Source organism: Centroberyx gerrardi, chromosome 17, assembly GCF_048128805.1.
Source record: "Centroberyx gerrardi isolate f3 chromosome 17, fCenGer3.hap1.cur.20231027, whole genome shotgun sequence".
In the NCBI taxonomy this organism is placed as follows: domain Eukaryota; kingdom Metazoa; phylum Chordata; class Actinopteri; order Beryciformes; family Berycidae; genus Centroberyx; species Centroberyx gerrardi.
In genome coordinates, this window is record NC_136013.1 from 9,088,566 (window position 1) to 9,111,800 (window position 23,235).

General features: G+C 42.7%; 3 protein-coding genes across 3 annotated transcripts; all 3 read right to left on the bottom strand.

Annotated features, from left to right (window-relative positions):
- Positions 1–947: 947 nt before the first annotated feature.
- On the bottom strand, positions 948–4,608 carry LOC139924806 (uncharacterized). The gene is made up of 4 exons (XM_071915964.2): positions 4,348–4,608; positions 3,207–3,755; positions 2,876–3,036; positions 948–1,512 (listed from the first exon to the last, which is right to left on the bottom strand). The coding sequence occupies exons 1-4, from the start codon at positions 4,510–4,512 to the stop codon at positions 1,083–1,085; spliced, it is 1,305 nt and encodes a 434-aa protein (XP_071772065.2). The 5' UTR covers positions 4,513–4,608; the 3' UTR covers positions 948–1,082.
- Positions 4,609–11,355: 6,747 nt separating this feature from the next.
- On the bottom strand, positions 11,356–13,371 carry tpgs1 (tubulin polyglutamylase complex subunit 1). Its single transcript, XM_071915928.2, has 2 exons — positions 12,746–13,371; positions 11,356–12,090 (listed from the first exon to the last, which is right to left on the bottom strand). Exons 1-2 carry the CDS (start codon positions 13,369–13,371, stop codon positions 11,445–11,447), a joined length of 1,272 nt encoding a protein of 423 aa, XP_071772029.2. The 3' UTR covers positions 11,356–11,444.
- An 83-nt stretch (positions 13,372–13,454) lies between these two features.
- Positions 13,455–22,975, bottom strand: LOC139924779 (inositol-3-phosphate synthase 1-A-like). The gene is made up of 11 exons (XM_071915927.2): positions 22,793–22,975; positions 22,286–22,408; positions 22,002–22,163; positions 21,334–21,463; positions 20,703–20,896; positions 20,385–20,534; positions 19,378–19,593; positions 16,793–16,957; positions 16,560–16,673; positions 15,100–15,317; positions 13,455–14,355 (listed from the first exon to the last, which is right to left on the bottom strand). Exons 2-11 carry the CDS (start codon positions 22,397–22,399, stop codon positions 14,154–14,156), a joined length of 1,665 nt encoding a protein of 554 aa, XP_071772028.1. The 5' UTR covers positions 22,400–22,408; positions 22,793–22,975; the 3' UTR covers positions 13,455–14,153.
- Positions 22,976–23,235: the final 260 nt, after the last annotated feature.

Below are 23,235 nucleotides of genomic sequence, written 5' to 3' on the forward strand. Positions count from 1 at the left end.
TAATGCCAGTGACATCTTGTGGCCATAGGATATAGTTGCATGTCACTTTTACTCACGACATTCATTCAGGAAGTTCATGAAGTAAATTAGGAGTGATGATGCACTCTAAGGCAGTCTAATGGGAGGCATTCAGAAATTTCTGGGCCCCGTGATGCTTTTCATTGGGCACTTAACTGATCACTAAGCTCTCACAATTCAGTTTTCTATATCACATTTGTAATACTGTACTGTCATTGCTTTTTGTGGTGTTTATTATTATGTACATATGGACCAAAGAAGCCTCATCTGAGAGTCTTGTGTCAAGCCAAGAGGTAAAGCAGATATACTGAATAATATATATTTGAGGTTTGGTGAGAGAGAGGGAAAGCTGAACTAGGTCCAAGGTTGGCAATCAGTTCATCTATCTATCTATCTATCTATCTATCTATCTATCTATCTATCTATCTATCTGTGTGTGTGTGTGTGTGTGTGTGTGGGTGTGTGTGTGTGTGTGTGTGTGTGCTTGTATTAATAACAAAATTGGATCCCTAAAGGTTGCCATGATGTCACCATCCTCCATGAAATGCCAAAATCTGTTTGAAACCAATGTGCCAGTAAAGGCTCATACACAGTCATTCATTTTAACACAGACTATAGGGGTAAAGCAATTTGTGTGGTGGTGAGTTTCCAGCCCACCTTTTCCCAAACAATGTGATTTTTCTTGTGTTTTCCCATGCTTCTAAATACCTGGAAATTGGCAAAATATTTTTTCATATTTTTACATACCTGCATCGCAACCTTGATTGTCAAAATGCCAGCATGTCTAGATGAGGAAACTTTGGTTATAAGTTCAAGAACTAGACAGAAAACCATGACTGAAAGTAAGAGAAAACCAGATACCACAAACTTATCTTTCATATCAAACTTGCAATATTTATGCAAGACACAATGATGCACTACATAAAAAAATTATAAATATTATCATGAAACAAAATAGCACAGGGTCTAAATAGAAAGATGTAATATAATACAACAGACCATGAGAACAAAACTTTACAAGAATTTACATAATTTCAGTCCTGATCTGAGAGAAAATTCCTCAGTTAGTCCTGCTGTTCAAAATAGTCACAGTAGAGCTGTCGGACGTCTTCTGCCTGGGTTTGGTCGGTGCTGGGTGAGAGCGGGTGCTTGTGGCTGGGCTGTGGACTCTCTGCCTCGGCCACCTCCTCCTGCCACTCCGCCTTGAACGCATCACCGTGGGACTCGCACACGTTGTGCAGAATGCAACAAGCCAGGATCATAGTGGGCACCACATCCAGTCCGCAGTCGTTCCTCTTGCTCAGGCACTGCCAGCGCGCCCTCAGCCTCAGCAGCGCCTCCTCCGCCACGCACACCGCCCCGGTGAGCCGCCGGTTAAAGAGCCGCTGTGGCTCCGACAGCGCCGCGCCAGCAGCCTTCCTCCCCTCTGCCTCAGGATAGGACTTCATCAGCCAGCTCTGCAGCGGGTAGCAGGCCTCCCCCAGCAGCACATACCTGACAGGACAGAGGGCTCCCAGTCAGTAAAAAGTGCAAAAAGAAAAGACAAAAGAATTATGACAGTTAAGGTATAATGCAACATTCTTGGACATATTGTATATATTTTTGTACAGAATGTATGTGAGAGAAAATGATCTAGTTTTGTCACTTTTGTGTAGTCTCTTTTTTCAGTGGGATGTGCGATTGGCTACATTCCCCTCAGTATCCCGTTGCCTCCCTCACAATCTCCAATCCTTCAACCTTTTTTTCACACACCAAGGCATGTGAAGTCATTTTGGTTTGAGCATGATGGCTTTACCAAATGAAACCTTGTCATTTCACCTCAGCTCAGCATGGTCTCTGTTCATTTTGTTCACAGGAGCATCTGAGAAAAGGTTTCAACTATGGAATTCCAATGCTGGAAAACATCTGACAGGTGCAAACATTATTTCACTATGGGGCTATAGGCTTTTAGTTAGCTGAAAAAACACATGCATTAGTTGTAACAATTATGATTTACAATACAAATAATAAACAAGGCAATGAACAAAATTATACTGGCTTGCAAGACACCATTTCAATAAAACATGACAGTTTTGAAATTAGGCTCCTTTCAATCACAAGTGGTAAATATTCCATCAGGATCCCTGATGTAATCGTCAACATCTAGTTGCCCAAGCCTTGTGCACACCAGGCCATCAGGTTTAAGCTACAATATGCAACTTATTGACATTGAAATAGCAATAAACAAATAGGATATATTATACATTAGCAGTCTGTGTCTGTCTCTGACCTGGTGTGTACATACCTAAATCCCCCCATTTGCCTGAAATAGTTTTTTCAATGATGTTGGGGACATTTTGAAGCATGTACCATATGCTGTGTGTGTGTGTGTTGTAGTGGGCGTGGCCAGTGGCAAGCTGGGTTGTGGCTATCAAGGTGAGGCTAGCAGCCACAGTACCGGGAAGTCATAGAAATAATGGTAGAAAGCTGCAAGAAACTAACAAAAAGTGAAGCTAAAGGTGCTGCAGAAAAGACCCGTTCAAAAATATGGATGAACATTGCCATTGTTTTTTTTTTTTTTAACAGTTTGCCTGTGCTCGTCATGTGCTTCTTTAATACTTCTTGTGGCTTTATGGATCCCGGTTCCCTCAGTCTCAGGCTAGATGTAATTTCAAGGAAGACAGCTAATCAAGCTGACCGACAAGAGCTGGAGCAGGAACTTGACCAACCGAAGGAGAGGAGGCGGGACTAACAATACACTTCTTGTGTCAAGGTGAGAAGCTGCATATTGTCGCTTTGAAATTCCTACTAAACGTAAATGTACTCAGTACTGAATTTGATCCTGATTCAACAATCATGCTCTTGGCTTCAACAATACCTGAGTGGTTTTCCCATGAAGATAGGGGGCGACTCAGGTGACAGTCCGCCCTCTGAGGCTGTGGCCCAAAGTGTTGAGTTCTGTAAGATGTCAGCTGGGTCTGTCCCGCCTGGGAAACTGGCGCATACATCCCAGAATTGCCCCAGACCATTAACAGCCACCTGAAACGACCAGAGGGACAGAAAGCGGCAAAGCAGTGAAATTACCGGATTGAACAAATGAATGTGTCAAGACGTGTGATGCGGTCGCTCCTGTAAACAAACCCAACATCATCTAACAGAGGACAGTGACAGTGAGCATGTGTTTAAGCGAAGGAGGGTGTCCTCTCTACCTGGGACAGCACTGAGAGCCAGCCGGCAGGGTTGGCGTAGTCAGATGCGTTGGCCGACGGGGTGATGATGGCCGTGTGGAGCGTTGCCACGGCAGCAACGCAGTGCGGGAACCCCCAGTGGGACAGGAAGAGCTGGGCCGAATCCTCCAGCTCCTGGTCGGTGGGCGGCCGCAGGTAGACCGGCCTGAGGAGCGCCACGATGGCGTGACACATGTCTCTGACGCACCTGCACACGGTGGATTTGCCCACGCCAAAAAGGCTGCTGATGGTGCGGTATTCGATGTTGGACGCCAGACGCCACAGAGCCACGGCGACGCGTTTCTCCACCGGCAGGGCCAGGCGGAAGCTGGTGTCCTGCCGAGCCAGACGGGGCCGCAGCTTGTCACACAGGAAGAAGAACGTCTCCCGGCTCATACGGAACTTATCCAGCCAATCGGAGGGTTGGAATTCTGTCATCACCACCCGCTCCCACCAATCGGTGCTCTGGGTGTTGGTCCAGGGCCGGGTGCGGATGCGAACGTTGGAGCGTATGCCTCCTGCTATCATCATCTGGGGACAGGGAGAGACAAAGCTGTGATTCATCAACTCAAACTGGTGGACAAGCTGTCTAGCAGGAGACGGTATTCGGTAGTATTCTGTTACATCACCACACGGCCATCTTGGTAGGAAAATAATTGCAATAGTCTAAATTAACAGGTGATTATAATCAAATGACATCCAATGAGCTGTGTATGTGGTGAAGCACCATATTGGTAGGAAATCCATGTGACATCATGGGAATACTATGAGTAGTACAAAATGTACAATTTTTGTTGATAGGTCTCTGATTGTAGGATCAATGATTCGCACATGAAAAATATGTTTTAGTATGGCAAAAATACCATTGTGTTTAGATATTTTACTCCAGTGTAGTATACTGCAGTGTTGCTGTAGGGATACTGCAGCAAAATATATTATGGTATGGCAGGTTAATGCAGTATTTACAGTGAAGTATTACCACAGTGTATGTAGTTTATATTAGTCTGGTACAATGTAACAGGCTACTCAAAGAGAGAGAGAGAGAGAGAGAGAGAGAGAGAGAGAGAGAGAGAGAGAGAGAGAGAGAGAGAGAGAGAGTTGTGTTATTATTCTCAGTACTGACCATGAGCATCCTCCTCTGTCTCTGGAAGAAGTACTGTCGATGACGGATGCGCCTCTGAATCTCATTGCGTCTCTGAACGTTTGCGTTGTTGATGTCTCTTCTGCGCTTCAGCAGCATGTACGTCATCAGGAACATGAGAGACCGCAGCTTGTCCTCTTCTTCCATTTGGACGAATTCAGCCGAGAGGCCGCACAGAAGACATTAAGTTATGTTCAAGGTAATTTATTCACAGCAGAGGGAGCCTTACTGACTTTTCACCACTGTGGATTTCCGCTCTTCTTGTTTGACTTGTCTGACTCCTCAGTAACCGCAAAGAAAGGTGCTGCCGCCTAGCGGCTGGAAGTCAGTAGTGGGAGAGAGAAAGTGTTACGTGTGCTGTTACAACTGAATCAAATTTAAATAGTTTGCCCATTACCCTGAGGAAATAATTAATAATAAATTGGAGGCAGAAAATATTGGATTCTTTAATCATCGTCAGTTTTAATGTAGTTAATTACAGTTCAAACAAGTGCAACTGGCCTTCATTTTTTAACATAATTTACATGTTTCAGAATTCACTAAAATCAATAGAATTTAAACACTATAATGCAAAATCTATTGTTATAATTGCTCAGTTTTGGTCTTTTTGATTATTTTGCAAGGTTATTAACAAAGACTTTGTACAGTGATATAGAGTATTTGGATTCAAAACGCAAAATGCTCCCCTCTCAAACAGTGTTTCCTTAAGTGATTTAATAGAATTTTCTCTCCACTCTCTGTGAAACGGCACTGCAGCTTGTACTTTCCATCTTGGACTTTCCATGATATTTGCATTTAGTTGAACTACCACCAAGCTACTGCAAAATCTAGTAAAACTACTAATTTGATTATATGTAGTAGAACTATTCCCCAACACTGATTAAAAGAATACTAGAACATTCTGCATAACAATGGCCTATCATGAATACAGTATGGCCGTGCTTACAGAGTATATTGTCTTTGCTTCAAAATGTATTGCTTTTTGCACACTTTATTGTACAAGATGCATTTGTCTACTGAACAGTTCCTCTGGAGCGGTTGCTGGCTCAGTGCCTTGCTCAGAGGTACTTTGACAGTATTTGCTGAGTCAGGAAAGAGCACCTGTCATTCGCTTTATCTTGATTTCCAGAGTCTCATGTGCTCTGATGTTTTGGATCATACAAGTGATAAGAAGAAGAGTAAAATGATGATAACAATATAGTGCAGGGCCAAAGCAAGCCAAAATTTTAATTAATGTGGGTGAATCAAATAATAGCAAAGAACACTGATGGTAGACTTAAATGGGCTGTGGTTTTCAGATGGAACATGCAATGATGTGTAAGCCAAGCAAAACACCTGGCCCCATTTCCTGCAGAATTAAATATCACTGTTCAGTTCCTCCTTAATGTTCTTCTCCTTCCTGCTAAAACAGCAGAAAAATTGCTTCGGTCCTCTGCGCCTCTGAAATAGAAAGGAATAATTGATTTAGTAAGAGTATAGCACTGCGGCTCGCCTTCTCTCCTTACCAGAAACTCTTACATAAGATAAAAATGTGCTTTGTTTTCATGCTCTCTTTCAGTCTGGGTGGTTTGGTTCATTTGTGAGATTTTTCTTTCTTGGGGAGCTGCTGTGTATTTCTGCTCAGCCTCTTTAATCTCGTCCCCACAGTGCAGCCTTCTCTTCCTTCCAGGACACGTGCTGGGGAAGGATTTTGGCCTCCAGGTTCTTGGTGATCTTGGCATCTCTCTGCGCGGCTTGCTCCCGCTTCAGTGTGTCCAGCAGGGCAAGGTTTTGTTCCAGCATCCCTCTCACTTCAGCTTCTCTCACCCTCATCTCAGTCTGCTTTCTTTCTTTGCTCCAGTCCATCAACTTTTCTATAGAGAGCGCTTGGAAATCCGTGATGGTGAGAGCCATCTTTGCATTCTCCTTGATGACAGACTCAAGATTTTGACACAGATTGATTTCTATTCCTCTTTCTTCAACCTCTCTCATGTTGTCTACCAAGCACCCCAGGAAGGAGTAGAATTAGTAGTAATATTCATAATAATAATTGTCATTATACTCATATATGTATCAACAGAAAAATAAGACGGCTATTACAAACAAAAGTTATAGAACTGATAACTTCATCACAAATAAATACACTTACACTAATATAAACAATTTAAACTATTGAAGAGACCTCTATTTCTGGGTATATAATACATGTTTAACAGTTTGGGAGCAGCAGCAGCTTCTCATTGTCAACAGTAAGACAGTGGTTGGCAGCTCCCAGGTGGGAATGTGTGGGAATCATAGAGGTGAGAATATGTAGCAGAGCGTTGCTGGAAAAGCCCAAACATGCTCAGTTTACTTTCCCTGGATTAATAAAGAACAAATTCAGAACTATATTGCATGATGGGATCAATAAAGGATTAATACATATTAAAAAATAAGCTCATCTGTCAGATAAATTACAACAGAACTATATTGCAAAATGAGATCGCAACACACCCACTTCCCAGTGGTTCCCCTGTTTTTAATCAAAAACATGAAAACCACTTTTGGAAACATTTTGTCTTTTTAAATTGGCTGGAAAATCAATGTTCTGTGTTGTCAAACTAAGCATTTAGCTTCATGGCAATTGGTTGGATGCCTCATTGTATTTCTACACACATATGTATATTTATTCTCATGAATACATTTATGACAACTTTTGTATTTGTATTTACAGAAAGTAACTATTTACTGTAGGCTATAGATTGCTGTACATTCTCATTAATTATGGGAATACAAATTAGAAAGCTAGAACAAAACTTTCACTCGAGTAATAAAGATCTTGGCGGCTGAGTTCTCAAACTCCTTGGCATCCATTTTCCCACCTGACCTCCCTGTCCCCTGTCTGCTGTTCCCATGGGAATGTGTGTGAATCATAGAGGTGTGGATATGTAGCAGAGCGTTGCTGGAAAAGACCAAACATGATCAGTTGACTTTCCGTGGAATTACGTGGAACACATCCAGAACCCTGTTCCCATCCTATTGCACAACACACCCACTTCTTGGTAGGCTTACTGCCTCAACTACCAATGCACAACCTAGTAGGAATCTTTAAGCCACAGAAATAACCACATTTGATGAAAATGCCATGGTGTCCTCGAAAGTGTTCAGTGTGTTATTTTTTCTAAAAAGTTGCATATCAACTTGCACATTCATGATGCTTATTTATATGCTTAATTTATATTATTTATAATCCTGTCTTAAGTCTGCAAATCAAATCTTCTCTACAGGAGAACAATGATTTTATTGAATTGCACTGAAGTTTATTGTTTCCAGCCATAAAAAGCAGTAAATATCCAAGTAGACTGATCTGTTATAGGGTGTGGCATTGTTCAAAGGTGAACTTCAGTGGTGGCCCAAACATGAAAAGCACTTTTGGAAACATTTTGTCTTTCTTATTTTAAAATTGGCTTGAAACTCAATGTTCTACATTGAAAACAGATCAAACTAAGCATTTAGCTTCATGAGAATTGGTTGGATGCAAATGCATTGCATTTCTACATATACATGTTTATTATTTTGATGAATACATTTGAATACATTATATTTGTATTCACAGAAAGTAGCCTAACTATTGACTGTAGGCTATAGATTGCTGTACATACTTATCATGGGTGTGATGTCATCCTTGGCTGGAGAGGAGTTAGTACCTATGAGCATCATTCTTTATATATGTTTGTTATTGAGATATTTAGTAGCCTTTTGGTGCGTTTGCCAATTTGAAAGACTGAAGATAATACATCTCTTTTTCTGGGGGATATAATATGTGTTTAACAGTTTGGGGGCTGCAGTAGCCTAAGGGCCGATTTTGGACATATAATTTGTCTCTTACATCCCTGTAGTACTTGGACCCGCAGAGAATATTGGCTCCGGAGTCAGCTGTCGGTTGAAACAGTGAGCTCTGTTGCCTCTTGCTGCTAACAATGAGTCCAAATAGGGTTTGTCAAAATATCTCCAAAAAAGCCAGTCTGTGAAAAAAAGCACCAGCACCGCACCGTTTCCATTCAGTGGAAACTCTACCCGGCTCCATGTGCAATTATTTGCGGTCCTGACCTGACTGTCTAGATCACACTGCCACTAACGCACTTTCACCCCACAGCAGTCTGTGCTGCGGCACATGATTAGTGAAAGTGTGTGTGATGGCAGAACCATATCTTGTTTACTGTCAACTCCCCTGTGGAGCCTACAAACGGCTTTTTTTTTGGAGATATTTTGACATTCTCCATTTGGACTCATTGTTAGCAGCAAGAAGCCTTTAGCAACAGACAACCGACAACTCAGTGGTGTAGTCTACGTGATACGCAGGTATATGCCGTATACCCACTAAGAAAGCTCCAGGATTTCCGTATACCCACTTAAAAATGCGCAAGGATATGTAACAATATAGTTTTGTGACAGAACTTTTACTTCAGTGATTTTGTTTCGCAAGAATATAGAGTATAACTGCAATAAAATAAGTTTTGTAGGGGAAGGCATCTCCTCCATTCACACTTCCATTCATAAAACTAGTGCAGTGCCCGTTCGCCCCGCTGCTGCTTGTTTATTGAAAGTTTATTAATATTGAACGTGTCGCGTGTCCAAATTGCACCCAATCCGACACTGCACGTCCTTGGCAGCAATACACCCGCCAAGTGTGAAGTAGATCGGACGAACGGTTCTCGAGATATGCGAAGGACACACAGACAGACAGACAGACAGACAGACAGACAGACAGACAAACAGACAGACAGACAGACAGACAAGAGATTCCTTGCTTTATAGTTAGATTCACCCTGTGCGCTCTGTCTGTGTTACGAAGCGCGGAACGTGGTGGCTTCCCATATAGGAGGGGCTTTGAGTTTGGCCGTGGCCCGTGACCTAGACCTGACGTCACCTACCAACCAACACATTTGCTTGATGGTCATTTCCCCGGCTCAACAGTTAACATATACAGGGTTGCTGTTTCTTGACTTAGTCCAAGAGGTTAGGTGGTGTAAAAATGCAGGAAATTTGTTTTATTATTATGTAAACCCCCAACCCCCACCCCACCCCCCAAACAAATCTCTGAGTATACCCACTACAATAAACTAGACTACACCACTGCGACAACTGACTCGGGAGTCAGTATTCTCTGCAGGTCCATCTACTGTAGGTATGTAAGAGACACATTATATATACAGTACCATGCAAAAGTCAGAGACCACGCTTTAGTTTATTTCATTTCCAGTCAAAACGGCGATTAAGTGCAAGTTATTTATTTTTCAGTGTCAGAAAGAAATGCAGGACACTATATATACTTATAAGTAACACAAAATTACACAAATGCCTCCACAACTAAATATAATATCATTTTTTTCAGTATTTAGTGTGTACACCCTTTACCTTTATTACAGCTTCCATTCTTTTCAGGAGACTTTTCATCTCTCAAAGATGAAAGGTTTAAGTTCTGTCTATCTGATGATGATAGTTTTGCTGGTCTACCAGGTCTTGCACGGTTGTTAGTCCCATTTTCTCCATAACTTGCAATAGTTTTTGAACTCTAGTTTTGGAAACTCCTGTTTTTTCACTTATTTTCCTCTGACTTTCACCTTCCTTATGCAAGTGAATTATGTTACATCTAATTTCATCGGAAATATCGCCTTTAGCCATTTTAGAGGTACATGAGAAAGAAATGTGCAAGGCAGCTAAGGTGTGTTTGGGTAGTTGTTTGTGTGAATGAAGGGAGAGTCTGCCAACATAATGTCAGACATTGGGAACAAGTTTTGTTGGTTTTAAGATTGGAAGGATGGAAGAGTTAAAGTGGCAGTAGGGTGCACAAAAGTAAAGAGTGGACAAATTAAATACTGATAGATTTTATATTATACTTAGTGTTGGAGGCTTTTGTGTACATTTCAGTTAAATATAGGCTATGTTTCCTGCATTATTGTTTGACACCAAAAAATAAATAATCTGTAGCCTACTGAATGGCTGATTGACTGGAAATTAAATAAACAAAAGGGTGGTCTCTGGCTTTTGCATGGTACTGTAGGTACTATATGGTACTGTAAATCAACAAACTTATCCTTTAACCCACAACTGCTCACTGGTCAGCAGAAGACAGTGGGTGTACTTGGCAGCTTCTAGGTGGGAATGTGTGTGAATCAGAGAGGTGTGGATATGCAGCAGAGCATTGCTGGAAAAGCCCAAACATGCTCAGTTGACTTTCCCTGGATTGATAAAGAACAGAACTATATTGCATGATGGGATCACAACACACCCACTTCCCCTAAGTGGTAGACATACCGCCTCATGACTAATACACTACCTAGGAATCTTCTCACCACATTTAATGAAAATGCCATGGTGTCCTCGATAGTGTTCAGTGTGTTCTATTTTTCTAAGAAGTTGCATATACAATACATTTTGTATATAAAATTGTATGTTCTTGATGTTTATTTATATGGTATATAATGTGATTTGTTGTGTTTTATTTTATATCCTGTCTGTAAACCAAATCATATGGACAGAGATTAGTGCCAGCAGAAACTGAATTTGAATTGTATTTATTTGAATTTCTGATGCTTGAATTGAATTATTGTATGGAAAAATGTAAACTGAATTGCAGAATTTGAATTTGTATTGACAAATTTGAAGGTGAATGTAATGTTTGAATTTGGTCATTATTGTTTTTAAATTTAAACTTTTCTTTCGAACTAGTTTGAGGTAAAAATAAATAAATCAACCCTCAATATGCTTTCAATTTCAATTCTTACATTTCAATTTCAAGTCTCCGAGACATCTGGGGATTTAGGTGGATGTGGCTAGCTTGAAGTGTGTTTGTTTTAGTGGTACTGTTCTCCCATGTTTCCACTTTTATTATTTTCAAATTGGTTTGAAAATCAATGTTTATGTTGAAAACAGATCAAACTAAGCATTTAGCTTCATGAGAATTAGTTGGACGCCTCATTGTATTTCTACACATATGTTTATTATTTTGACAAGTACATTTTTGTCAATGTTTGTATTTGTATTCACAGAGTAACCATTTACTGTAGGCTATAGATTTCTGTACATTCTCATTTTTTATTTGAATTCAGAGTAGAAAGCTAGGACACAACTTTCACTCGAGTGATAAAGAGCTCGGCGGCTGCGTTCTCAAACTCCTTGGCGTCCATATGTCCAGCCGGCCCGCCGGTCTGCGCTGCAGCCATGGCCTGGGCCAGCTTGTAGGGAGAGATCTTGGCGCTGGCCTCCAGGTAGCGGATGGCCTTCAGGTTAGCCTCCAGACAGGGGTTGGCTTTAGTATTAGCATTAGCACAGCGGTTAGCATCAGAGCCCTGGGAGGTCTCCAGGGCTTCCTGAAGGGTACCCAGCACCGCCAGGCACAGCGCCCGCGACGCAGGCCCTTCGGCCGGGCAGCACACCTCGGCGTAAAGCCTCTGAGCCTGCCGGATGTAGTCAGAGAACACGGCGCAGGTCAGCACGCCGTGCCGGAAGACGTCGTAGGGGACGGCCTCGTGGTCCTGGCAGTGGAGGCGGCGCAGGAGGGGAGCGGAGGTGGAGGCGGGGACCCCACCTTCGCTGCACAGGCACTGGAGTGTCTGGGTGTAGAGGCCCCCCCTCACCCCACCTCCACTGGGGCTGTTGGTGCAGGAGCCCTCAGGGACTTCAGGAACCCCACTTCCACGCCTCTGGTGCCCCGTGTGGCTCAGCAGGTCGTAGGCCACGCGCACGTTGTTGCTGAAGGCAGATCTGGATTTAACATGTGAGAAACATAGTGTGAAACAAAAGCAACACTGAGTTTTCTGTAACAAGTAGGAGGAAAAGACAGTTTTTCACTACAACCTACTGTCACATCAACATTAGGCTACACTATACTGTATTTGTGGTAGATGATAAATTATCATCATCATCACATATTAAGTAAACATATTAAGCTACAATATGGCACACAAACCATATGAGCTTCAGAGAGACTGATGACTGCAATACTAAGCTATACAGTCTATACCAGAAGATCCCAAAATAGGGTCCAGTGACCATCAGGGGTCCTTGACGAGGTTTAGAGAGGGTCCCTGGCAAAATGAGGAACAATTTAATTACAGTTAAAAAATTAAAATGGCAAGTGACCACAATAAGAGAATTTATAAGGGTGACTAGTTCGATTATAGTTTCACTCTCCCCACTATCACTCCAATTATAGGTTATACTAAATCATCACCAACTCTAAAACCTCCTCAGATGGGGGTTCTTTGGGACAAAATGTCGAAGGCGTCCGTGATCTAATGCACATCTATTTGGGGGTCTTTGACGCGAAAACAATTTGGGAACCCCTAAATTTGACCATACTATATTACATAGGCCTATTTATTATGATACTCGGTCATTATGGGGCGTTATCCCAAACCTCTGAGAGTGGTGCGCCAGCCGCAGGTGCCACAGCGCCCGGTTGAGATGCTGCTGCTCCTGTGCGCCTGCGCTCAGCGGACCGTTGTTCAGCTGATCCCCATCACCGCATCCAGCTGTGCCGGTCTCCGACACGGAGGCGAGGTTGCAGAAGTGGTCGGCCAAAAATCCGATGGGGTCGTCCGATCTGGCCTCGACCATCTTCAGCAGCGCCCCGCGGAGCAGCTCCCCCACCCCCGCCTGCGACAGGAACTCCCTCTCGCTGTCCGATTTGGTCGTTTTGACGTCGGTCATCCCCGGAGTGACGCCGGCCCTGCGCTTCTCCTTCTCCGCCATTGTTGTCCCGGGTAGCAACGGCGACGGAAGTGATTCCTGCCTCTGCCGGGCCCGTCCGGTTGGAAAATGCAGCCGTTTATGCGGATCGCCTCGGTCCATTAAGAATGCAGCGCTACTACGAAAACGTCGTAGAAACGGTCTGTGAATCGAGATGGCCGAGAAACCCAAAGACAAACGACTTGACAATAAAAATATCACCAATACAACCCCCTTTTGGCTTGATCTCTGTCTTTTTCCTTGGTTGCCAGGGACGCCTTGGTTGCTAGGGACTATGTCTGATACTGACGGCATAGAGCTGAGGGTTAGGGTGTGTGTATGTGTGCGTGTGATCACAATATAATGCAATACATAAACAGACACACAAACAACAATGATCAAGTTAAGCTTTTATTGCCGTCTATAAGTTAGTGCACAAAATCTTGGGGAAGTTTAGGCTGGTAGGCCCATATCTGTTTCTTTCTCTTTCTTATAATAGCCTAAACAGAGCTCAACAGTGACCGCCCACTTTTGAACGGCTCCGGTTCCAGGAAGTGAATTTCCCATTCATTCCTCCATTGACGTTTCAGAGAATCCTTATATAAAGAGTTTTAAGCCTGGAACCAAGCCAACCAACTACGAGATGAATCGTGACCATAAAACATTTGATTCGGAGCAAAGAAAAATTGGAAAACCGAAAAAAAGGTAGAGGTTTTTTTTTTGTTGCCTTTTTTCAGTTTTCCAATTTATTTTTTATTTTTGCTCCGAATCAAATGTTTTATGGTCACGATTCATCTCGTAGTTGGTTGGCTTGGTTACAGGCTTAAAACTCTTTATATAAGGATTTTCTGAAACGTCAATGGAGGAATGAATGGGAAATTCACTTCCTGGAACCGGAGCCGTTCAAAAGTGGGCGGTCACTGTTGAGCTCTATACTATTGCTAAGATTCACTCAAAAACATTGATGGAGGCCTATTAAAATGGTGTCATAGATAATTAATACAGGAAATCCAGACTTAGTTCTTTAGATACAAGGTAACAGTTACAACTGAGATGCATGTTTAAATCTTAGGCTACAGTGTTGATATTTCAGATCATCATCCAAACATTGCCTCATTGACATGTGCACCCCCGATCCCATTTGTTATTCCATTAGGTATGTGGTTCCCGTTGGTGAGGGCGACTTTGTTCCAGGCAGCCACGTCACCGTTGATGTGGGTGCTGTGTGGAGGCAGGAAGCCTCGCTGCAGCTTGTGCTCCAGGTGCATGTGATTCTGAGGGGGAAGTCCGAGGCACGCTCTGAAAAACACAAACAGGAGAAGACCTGGTCACCTTCTGACACTCAAAGAGACAGTTAGTTCTGACATGAATGACATCAGCCTGGGTCCGGTTTCCTAAAAGCATCGTACCTCAGTTGACTTTAACATAAAATGAAACTTTAATGATCCCTGTGGGGAAACTGGATCGATGCAGCAGCAGATAGCAACAGGATACAGCAAAGAATATATAATAGAAATAAGAGCATAGCAAATGGGGATTATATAAACAGACGTAACTGACAATTTCAACACTAGAACATGTCACGCTCTCGTGTTTATCTAGTGCTAATTGGGCAACAGATTTATCCCACTGTGCAAGCCCTGGTTTCTCAAATTGTGGGTTAGGACCCAAAATGTGTTCCCCGGACAATGAATAAATATTATTGTAAACCAATAGACAAAAATGATCTCAGCAAGATGCTTATAGATGTACATGAGCCATCTCTATACTTGCAGGGTGCAGTTAACTGTTTAGTGTTGCTACAAGTCTCTCTTTATGCGTGTTAGAAATATAAAGTTATAATTTATTATAATCTTATTGCTTGTTGACAGTGGCGAAAGAGATAAGATGGCTAACATTATAACATGCTAACAAAAAAAAATAAAAAATGTATGTTTTGGTTTGGTTAACTGACAAACTAATACATGGTTTGGATGGAAATTAGCAAGTGTTGGACATTTGTGTGCAAGGCTTTTTGACCCTTGTATTGGAATTGGTCCGTACCTCATGATGTTCTCTATGCAGGCTCTCTGGCGGAAAAAGGCGTTGACGAGTGGGGCGCCTGGCGGGACAAGGGGGGCCTTACAGAGGAAGGAGAGCAGTGCTAAGACGCTGTGGAAGGACTGGTAGTCCTCCTCGTCCTGCGGACGCACGGTCACACGCTGACACAGCTCCGTCAGGATCACCAGGTCCAGAATGATGGGGCTGGCTAGTAGAGAGTCCTTTAGCGAGGAGACACAGGTGTGATGGTGCGGTAGAGTGAGAGGGGAAAAGGTTGGAGAAATTAGACATTTGCAGATACGCATGACCTGTAGTGAATAAACCTTGTGCCATTTTGTTGATTTTATCCAAATAAACTTGAAAAAAATAATAAAATAGAACTTACACGTGTTCAAGTGTTTGAATGTTATTGTATGTATCTAACCAGTTAAGGTGTAGTTTAATTTCAGCTTGATTTAAATTCAGCATTTAGAAACACACCCACATTTTAAATTTGAAATGCACTTGCATGATCAGTACAAATTGCATACATTTAAATGTATTCATTCAATTTATTTTTTTCTACTCGAGTCAGTTTTAATGATAATGCTTCATTTAAAGCGATTTCAAAAATGACAGTACTTAATTTAGTTAGAATTACTTAATCCAATTTCATTGAAATTTGTTATACAATTGAGATGCATCAACCTTACAAATTAAGATGTTTTTCTGGGTGTAGCAGCGGGAGAGGGAGAAAGCAGGTACGTCAGTGAAATAGCCAATAACAATGTCAGTGACCCTCAGGTGTTTTGTTGGATTAGGTCCACAACACCTCAATTAAGCAATATCACATGAGAGGGAGTGCTGATATACATTACAACAACATGACTATGAGTGTGATAAAGTTCTATAAACAAAACTATTATCATTAGTAATGGTAATTTGAGACAAGAGATTATGATTTTTGTCTTTTCTTCATCTCCGCCAACAAAATAGTTCCCTCAGGATTCCACTACCAAGGGTTGCCAAGCAACAAATAAACTGTTTATATTAGAACACCTGTAAAGCGGAGTGAAACGTGTAGTAAAACGTCCCAGTGCTGTTAGACTGTGTATCAGCACTCATGGAAAGCCTCCCGTCCAATCAAAATACTCGACCGGAACTAACTGTTGTATAAGAAGGCTTAACATTAAGCTGTGGCGTCCCAGGACCGCCCTCCTCTACACCCGCTGTCAACACTGATTAGGACAACACTCATCTACAGCACCTGGTTTATACACAAGAACAGTAGATTATTTTCACACCCAGATTAAAAACAATCATGAGCATATTGAGTAGAATAGCTCTGAGTGTTATGTTCAGCTGACAAATTGGCTGTGTAGACTCACTGCTTGGAAACTGTCCCAATATTTTTGGGGGGATATTTCACAGATACACATACGTCTACATACAGAAATACAGAATACAGATAAAGGAACACTGACCTCGCAGGTGTTGTGCAGTGCAATGGTGTTGGTCCCTCCCATCATTATTTCAGAAATATATTCATCCATGGCACGCTTGCTGTCCCCCACATAGGGGACATACTTAATCACTACCTGAAATAGTCCACACACACACACACACAATGAGAGACAATCATGACTGAAGTTCAATCAGTTGTTGCATGTTACCCTCCATATGGTGTTCGTTCTCTCACTCTCACACACACACTCACACAGTGGTCAGGTTTCTCTCCGGGCCGGTACAGTATGGGGTTGGACTGGACCATGTCATCCACCACGTTGCTTTTGGAGATCTCCTTGGAGCGGAACTGCTGCGGAGCCGACAGGTTCTTCCCGTCGTTGTTGCCGAGGTGATTGTAACTGACGATGGAGGTAGGCTGTCATGGAGAGAGGCAACTCTGTTAAATGTCTTTTATTCAGATAATGTCTCAAAAACAAGTTGGCAGGTTCCTGGCTGCCAGTTTCATCTTGATATCACCTGGGAGCTCCATTACAGGGAGCTGTCAAATAGGCATTCCTAGGTGATGCTTTCAAATGTGAAATAATTCACGGGACCAGCACGATCACCTGATGCGAGAGATTAACATTGTGACTGAGATTTCTTAAGTACTGAAATGTCAGTCAGCTAACAAGTTGATAGATGTTGAAATTTTTGATTTCACAAGACTACCAGTTTGTTCTTTAAGAAGTGAGTAACTGTGCGCACAGCATGACGGGATGGGTGGCAACGTGAACCAGGCACACGATACGACAAGAAGTTTTTTTTTAATTCATATTATGCAGTATGAGCAAAACAGCCGCTGCACAAGAACCAATCATATTCAAGCAAAAATCGGGACTCAAATTCTCCTGGTTATTACATTTTTGTTCCTAGTTCCACTTTGTCTTTGAATGAAGAACAGAAGGTGGCTGTATTGGGAGTTCCCAAATTCTGTATGACCGATCTCTATCAAGATCTTTAATATGACAAACAAACTAATGTATGGAGGAAAGTGGCAAGAGATGTTCCTGAGCCTTTTGTCACAAAGCCAGTTCAACATAGTGTCTATGTGACAGCTGCCGATACAAAACCAAACAATGGCAATCCCAGCTAACCGGCCTCACAAAGGTGGTTATCAACTGGCTCTGTAAACCCAGGATTTACCTATCAGCTATGAGCACGTTCACATAAAAGGGGCGGGGGTTGGACAGACCCAGAGCAGTATATAAGACAATACTATTCATCTCCGTGGGGAAATTACCTCTTTGCAGCAGCAAAAGGAATATGATTCAGCAGGCAAAAGGAAATAGAATATAAGCACACAACTAGAATATAAAAATAAGGAAGAAAAAAAGTGGAAAATAATAAAACAATATAAGTGGTAGACTATAAATAATTGTGGGGTTATATAAACTGCTGCCAATTTCAGCATATTTAGCAGAATGTAAAAGTGGGAAGTGTGAGAAAGAAATAGATTACTAACATTTACGCTATTCTCTCGAGAAGAACAAACGATTAAAATGAATAAATATGAGCAATACAAAAGCATTATAATAACAGCGAAAAGGAACGCTGCTGCCAAGGATAGAAAGGATTGCTGGAGGAAAACTGCAGATAGTGTAAATGCGTAAGTAAATAGCATGTCCTTGTCCGAATAAAGACGAGTCCTTGTCCGGTTTACTGTTACTGTTACTAAATAGGCTCATCACTGCCCCGTCACTGGCACAGTGGAAATACTTTTCATTGATACAATACTTTTCATTAAGGAGAATATCTATTGCTTAAATCACTCTCGGAAATCTTATGAAAGAATTCCAGAGCACTTAGTATGCAACAGTAGTTTTCATTCATCATTGATAACTATAGACAACTAATGTAAGCTACCTGCTATTTGATAGAAGCCCTCTTTCATAGCCAGAGTGAGCAAACGGCCTTGAAACGCTACCCAACAAACATTTATTGTATCTCTGATATAATAATTCAGTTGGTTCTGCTGGTCTCTAAACACCGTTGCCCTGTGAACATCCATTCTTACTATCTGTTAATTCAATAGATTCCCCTTGTAAAGTTCTTTTAATTGCTTGTCTTATTCATTTGAATTAAATACTTTACTTCATATCTGATTATAGTAATTTTTGTCCTACAGGTTATTTTAATGAAGTCCACAGTGGAGTGGTGATGCCATGTTTCTAGAGAGCTGGTGAGGAGACAGGCTTTTTAGACATTTGGATCTGATAGCCTGAACATAACCCCTCTGGTGTGTAACGATACCTGAAGTGGCCTCAAATACTTTAACTGCTAACTTTAGCTCAGCTAGGCTAAACAAATGATGTTAGCTTGCTAGCCTACCTATCCCATCACATCCATATAGGTGTAGCCACTTAGCTAGCTTGCTAGAGTAAATCATAATGTCAAGATTATGTTTTCCAGAAATATGACTATGGATTTTATTTGGGCATAATGAAATAAATAAAATGCTAAAATACAAAATAGGTCTACAAATATTGTTAAACAAACCCAATGCTTGAACACGTCCAGTGAAATGCCCACAAGCGACAAGTTTTGATAGAGCAAAGCAACGCAAAGCGAAGTTGTTGTGCTTGGTCTGCATGTATCGTCAGGCTAATCAACTCCCTTTCATTCTCACCTCAATCCTGGTTCCGCATAGGCCTATAGGACAACAAAAATCAGAAATTGACCCCTCCTTTGTTGCTGCTCCTAGCCTCGCATATGACCTCATAGACATATCATCAAGGTCTCACTCAGTCTGATTAGTGTCAAATCATTAGAGCAGCTGCCCTCCTTCCTTCCTCTCACCTTGATTCCTGCGCTGACCAGAAAGTCCACCAGTACCGACTTGACCTTGGTCTGACCAGACTTGAAGTCGTCTCCTCCGATGAACACCCCTCTCTGCACGGCCAGCTCTATAGCTCCTGGGACAAAGGTGTTCTGTGGGGAGCCGTTGATGTAGGCGCAGCCCTCCTGTATGCTGGCCACCGCAAACAAAGTGGAGGGAGAAACCTCCGCACCAGACTGGAGAGCATAAGAAAATCACACATAAATACTTGATACTTTACAGATACTCAACTGTACTTCACGCCAATCAAGCTCCTTGAATTGAACTGAATTGAATTGAATTGAATTCATTAGTATTGTCATTACACTGAGGGAGAAAGCTCGCAAGGCTACATTTCCCCCGGAACTGTCTTTACATTATCTCTGTTATCTCTGTTCATTATCTAAAATTGAGTAATTTGCTGAAGATAACATGTCTGTGAAACAGACCGTTATCACTGCTGACAGCAGTAGAGGTGTACTGAAGACAGGAGATCAAATAATTAAAACCTGCCCCAACAGGGGCAAATCACACATTTTTCCACCTTCTGATATTAGGAATAGCTGACTGTTTTAGACTTAATTTACACATCCACAGTAAAGTGCTAGGAAAACTAATCTTTTCATCCTTTAAGCTTTATTAATCACACAATGTGATGGAGGATTACAGTTTGGTTCTCAGCATTAGTTAGAAATGAAATTTGAAAGGGTAACTCATAACTGCTGGGCAGCAACACAATTTAGGCTGGTTTCAGAGACAGATTAAGCTTATACCCCTCTTTTATATTGGAGAATTCTACTGAAACAGGCTTAAAACGTGTCTGTGAAATTATTCCTTTAAATCTCACACTTTAGCTCTTGCAGCCTCACAGAAACATTAGGGTGCACGATTGATGAATCGGGGAGTTTGTGAACAAAACCTTCTTTTCAATATGGGCCCTAGTTAACTGTCCCACACACTCTGACCTCTCTCCTTTCCCCCTTCTCACCTGGATGGCAGCTAGCAGGTTCTGGGCGGTGTCGTTGACCCCGGGTGTGACATCACAGAAGCGCTCGGTATTGGCGGTCCACAAGACGATGACTTTGTCTACGCCACTCGACTGACGGAAGTCTCTTATGTCTGCTCTGATCTGCTCCACCTGGAGCGGCACAGGAGGTCAAGTCAGAAATCAAAGTTACATGGGAGACAAGACACTATGAAGTGGAGTTAATGGATGGAGACGGGACACTTTTAGGAGGCGGGACACTTTTAGGAGGCAACGCATCTCAGTCCTCATAACTTTGCTGGTCAGTTGACTAAGCCTTACCTGCTCTGCCATGGTCCCTGTAAGGACGTTGTCTGCTCGACTCTCTTGGTTAGCAGCAATGAATTCTGGGATATATATGGAGGGTCTGGGTTTCAGGCAGCTCATGTGAGGTCGGAGCTGCTCTTGTAGCGACCAGTCAAACACCTGGGCTCGCTCCATTGCACAGCCAAGGTCCATTGACGAGATGTCCCAGCCTATATACATCCAACATGCGGACACACACACACACACACACACACACACACACACACACACACACACACACACACACACTTCAAGTAAACAATATGCTACATCCCTTGGGCATCTCTCATTGCCCAAAAACAAACTGGCTGTGACTGGCTCATCTTTGAGACCTACTTTATGTGACAACTCCAAAAAGTAAGCCTTTCTTTAGCCTCTTGCTATGATGTTTAACAGACAACATTACAGAAGAAGACATTACATGACAGAAATTGCCCCTCTCTGACCGTCTCCACCCAAGGGAAGGGCTGCCTGGTCCTTAAAACTAGCCTGGGGTCGGCTTTCTCCTGCCATTAACACTGCTGCTAACTCTCTCTCCCCCACACACACTTGTCAGTTTCTGAGTGAGAGGTCAGACCTTGAGCTGACTGTCTGGAATCATCCGTACCGTCAAAAATGATATCATTAGGGTGCACCATGGGTAGGAGGTCACGGAAGGGCACGTTGACCTCCCCCTCCGGCCCTGATCCAAGACAAACAGTAGACGCCTGCAGGAGGGAGCCGAAATAGTTCGCTTTCTAAAGAATGTGAAGGGAGAAAGCAGGGGAAAGCATTGTCATTTCATTCTCTCTCATGATAGAATATTTACTGGTTATATGTTTTATCATATGCAGTAATGCATCAGTGTGTTATGGAAGCCAATGGGATATAGGCAAGTGGAAAAACGTGGAAGAACATAGAGACATCACAGGAACCGGCGGATAGAAGTAACAATTGATGCCCATATAAGGGAACATAGACCAGAGTCGGTTAAGCTGTTAACAGTCTAGTGAACCCGTCAACATGTTCAGCCTATAATGAGGTTTCTTCTCTCTGCCACTGTATCAGGGGAGAGACAGTATAGTTATAAAATAGGGCAAGAAGCTTCTCTGTTGGCTCCATAATGGCAGCCTATCAAATGATCAAAGTCTGTGTAAAGAGTTAATTCCTCTTCTACAATAAAACATTATTTTTATGATGACGCTACCGGCAAATGAAACTTTTTAAACAGTCAACAATAGGCTGATGCTCTGTGTGTGTGTGTGTGTGTGTGTGTATGCTGGTGTCTCCCCTCACCTTCTCTCCAGTCTTGGTCCTCCAGGTGAGGCCCAGCTTGTTGGCCAGCACGGCCGCTGTGACGGTGGTCCCATTGTTGCCCCCCCAGCCCACCAGCATCACACCCAGCTGGGGCACGCGCTGCTCCGTGCGAAACGTCATCTCGCTGGTAGAGGGGGACACCTGGATCCAGCAGGGAGCGGGACGGTGGGAGACAAGGGAGAGGTTGTTGACGTGGATCCATGTTTGTATTGTATATATATGTGTGTGTGGAGTCAAACTGAGAGAGAGACAGGCTGGCTTACCGTGATTTTGCTCCCTTCTCTGTGCACTGATGTGGTTTGGTAGGAATACTGAGCCTCAATGTATTTGTCTGTGTACCTCACATTGGGACTGTTAATATGGATGTTCGCCGACATAGCTGCAGTCTGCACAGAGGGAGAGAAGGACACAAACATAAGACACCAGTCAGCCCGCCTGGAGAGGTGTTGTGGGTCACAGCATTAAATTTATCTGACTTAATTCTCTGAATCATTCCCTATGATGACATCATGACAAATGTTACAGTTCCACCCGGCACACTTCTAGCCTTACCCATGTGGTAGATTTCATGTTAGAAATGGAATAACGTTAGATATCCCTAAAGTCCCATGAAACTGACCAATCCAGTTTGACATTATGCTCCTATCCAGCGCGCATCTGACCTCCCTTGACTTATCTCGGGGTTATTGTGCCATTAACACCGTAAAGATAGCTTAACTAAGAAACTGATAGCTCGCATGCTCCGACAGAAAAACGAGAATGTCCCTTACCTTTCGCGTCGGATGTGTAAAGCGTCCTTAATATAAATTTCTATAAATAAAGATGCCAGTGTGCTTCGCCGATTCTGGATTCGCCTGACAACATTTACCAAATATCTTTTGTCAGTTGAAATTTACTGTCAGTTGGGAGCTACCTGATAGTCAAGCTGCCGTAATGATCATGCGTCCTTGCTCAACTGGATGGACCAATAAGCTTCCTTCTTCCCCATTCTGAGAGAGGCATTTGCCGCACACACCCTAGTCTACGTAAGGAGAAAGACAGAAAGAGAGGGAGGAGTGTCTTGTTACAAGGCTGACGTCACGTCGGCGTGGCGCCTAATCCTCTCATTTGGGCTAAGCGTCTTGTCTCGGCACACCAAAGGGGCCACACACCGACTTTTTGAAAATAACGAATGAAGCACGATATGGAGCGAAATGCTGAAGACTTGAGCACC

What these genes read in the sequence shown, in the direction of transcription:
- LOC139924806 (XM_071915964.2), bottom strand. Translation starts at nt 4,512, where the DNA reads ATGGAAGAAGAGGACAAGCTGCGGTCTCTCATGTTCCTGATGACGTAC. An exon ending in GGCTCTCAGTGCTGTCCCAG is followed by an intron (nt 3,037 to 3,206) that starts GTAGAGAGGACA and finishes TGGTCGTTTCAG; the next exon opens with GTGGCTGTTAATGGTCTGGG. An exon ending in TTCATGGGAAAACCACTCAG is followed by an intron (nt 1,513 to 2,875) that starts GTATTGTTGAAG and finishes CTGTCCTGTCAG; the next exon opens with GTATGTGCTGCTGGGGGAGG.
- tpgs1 (XM_071915928.2), bottom strand. Translation starts at nt 13,371, where the DNA reads ATGCCGTCAGTATCAGACATAGTCCCTAGCAACCAAGGCGTCCCTGGC. An exon ending in CTGGCGCACCACTCTCAGAG is followed by an intron (nt 12,091 to 12,745) that starts GTTTGGGATAAC and finishes TGTTAAATCCAG; the next exon opens with ATCTGCCTTCAGCAACAACG.
- LOC139924779 (XM_071915927.2), bottom strand. Translation starts at nt 22,399, where the DNA reads ATGTCGGCGAACATCCATATTAACAGTCCCAATGTGAGGTACACAGAC. An exon ending in CAGGGACCATGGCAGAGCAG is followed by an intron (nt 20,535 to 20,702) that starts GTAAGGCTTAGT and finishes GTGCCGCTCCAG; the next exon opens with GTGGAGCAGATCAGAGCAGA. An exon ending in CACTGCACAACACCTGCGAG is followed by an intron (nt 15,318 to 16,559) that starts GTCAGTGTTCCT and finishes TCCTCGCTAAAG; the next exon opens with GACTCTCTACTAGCCAGCCC.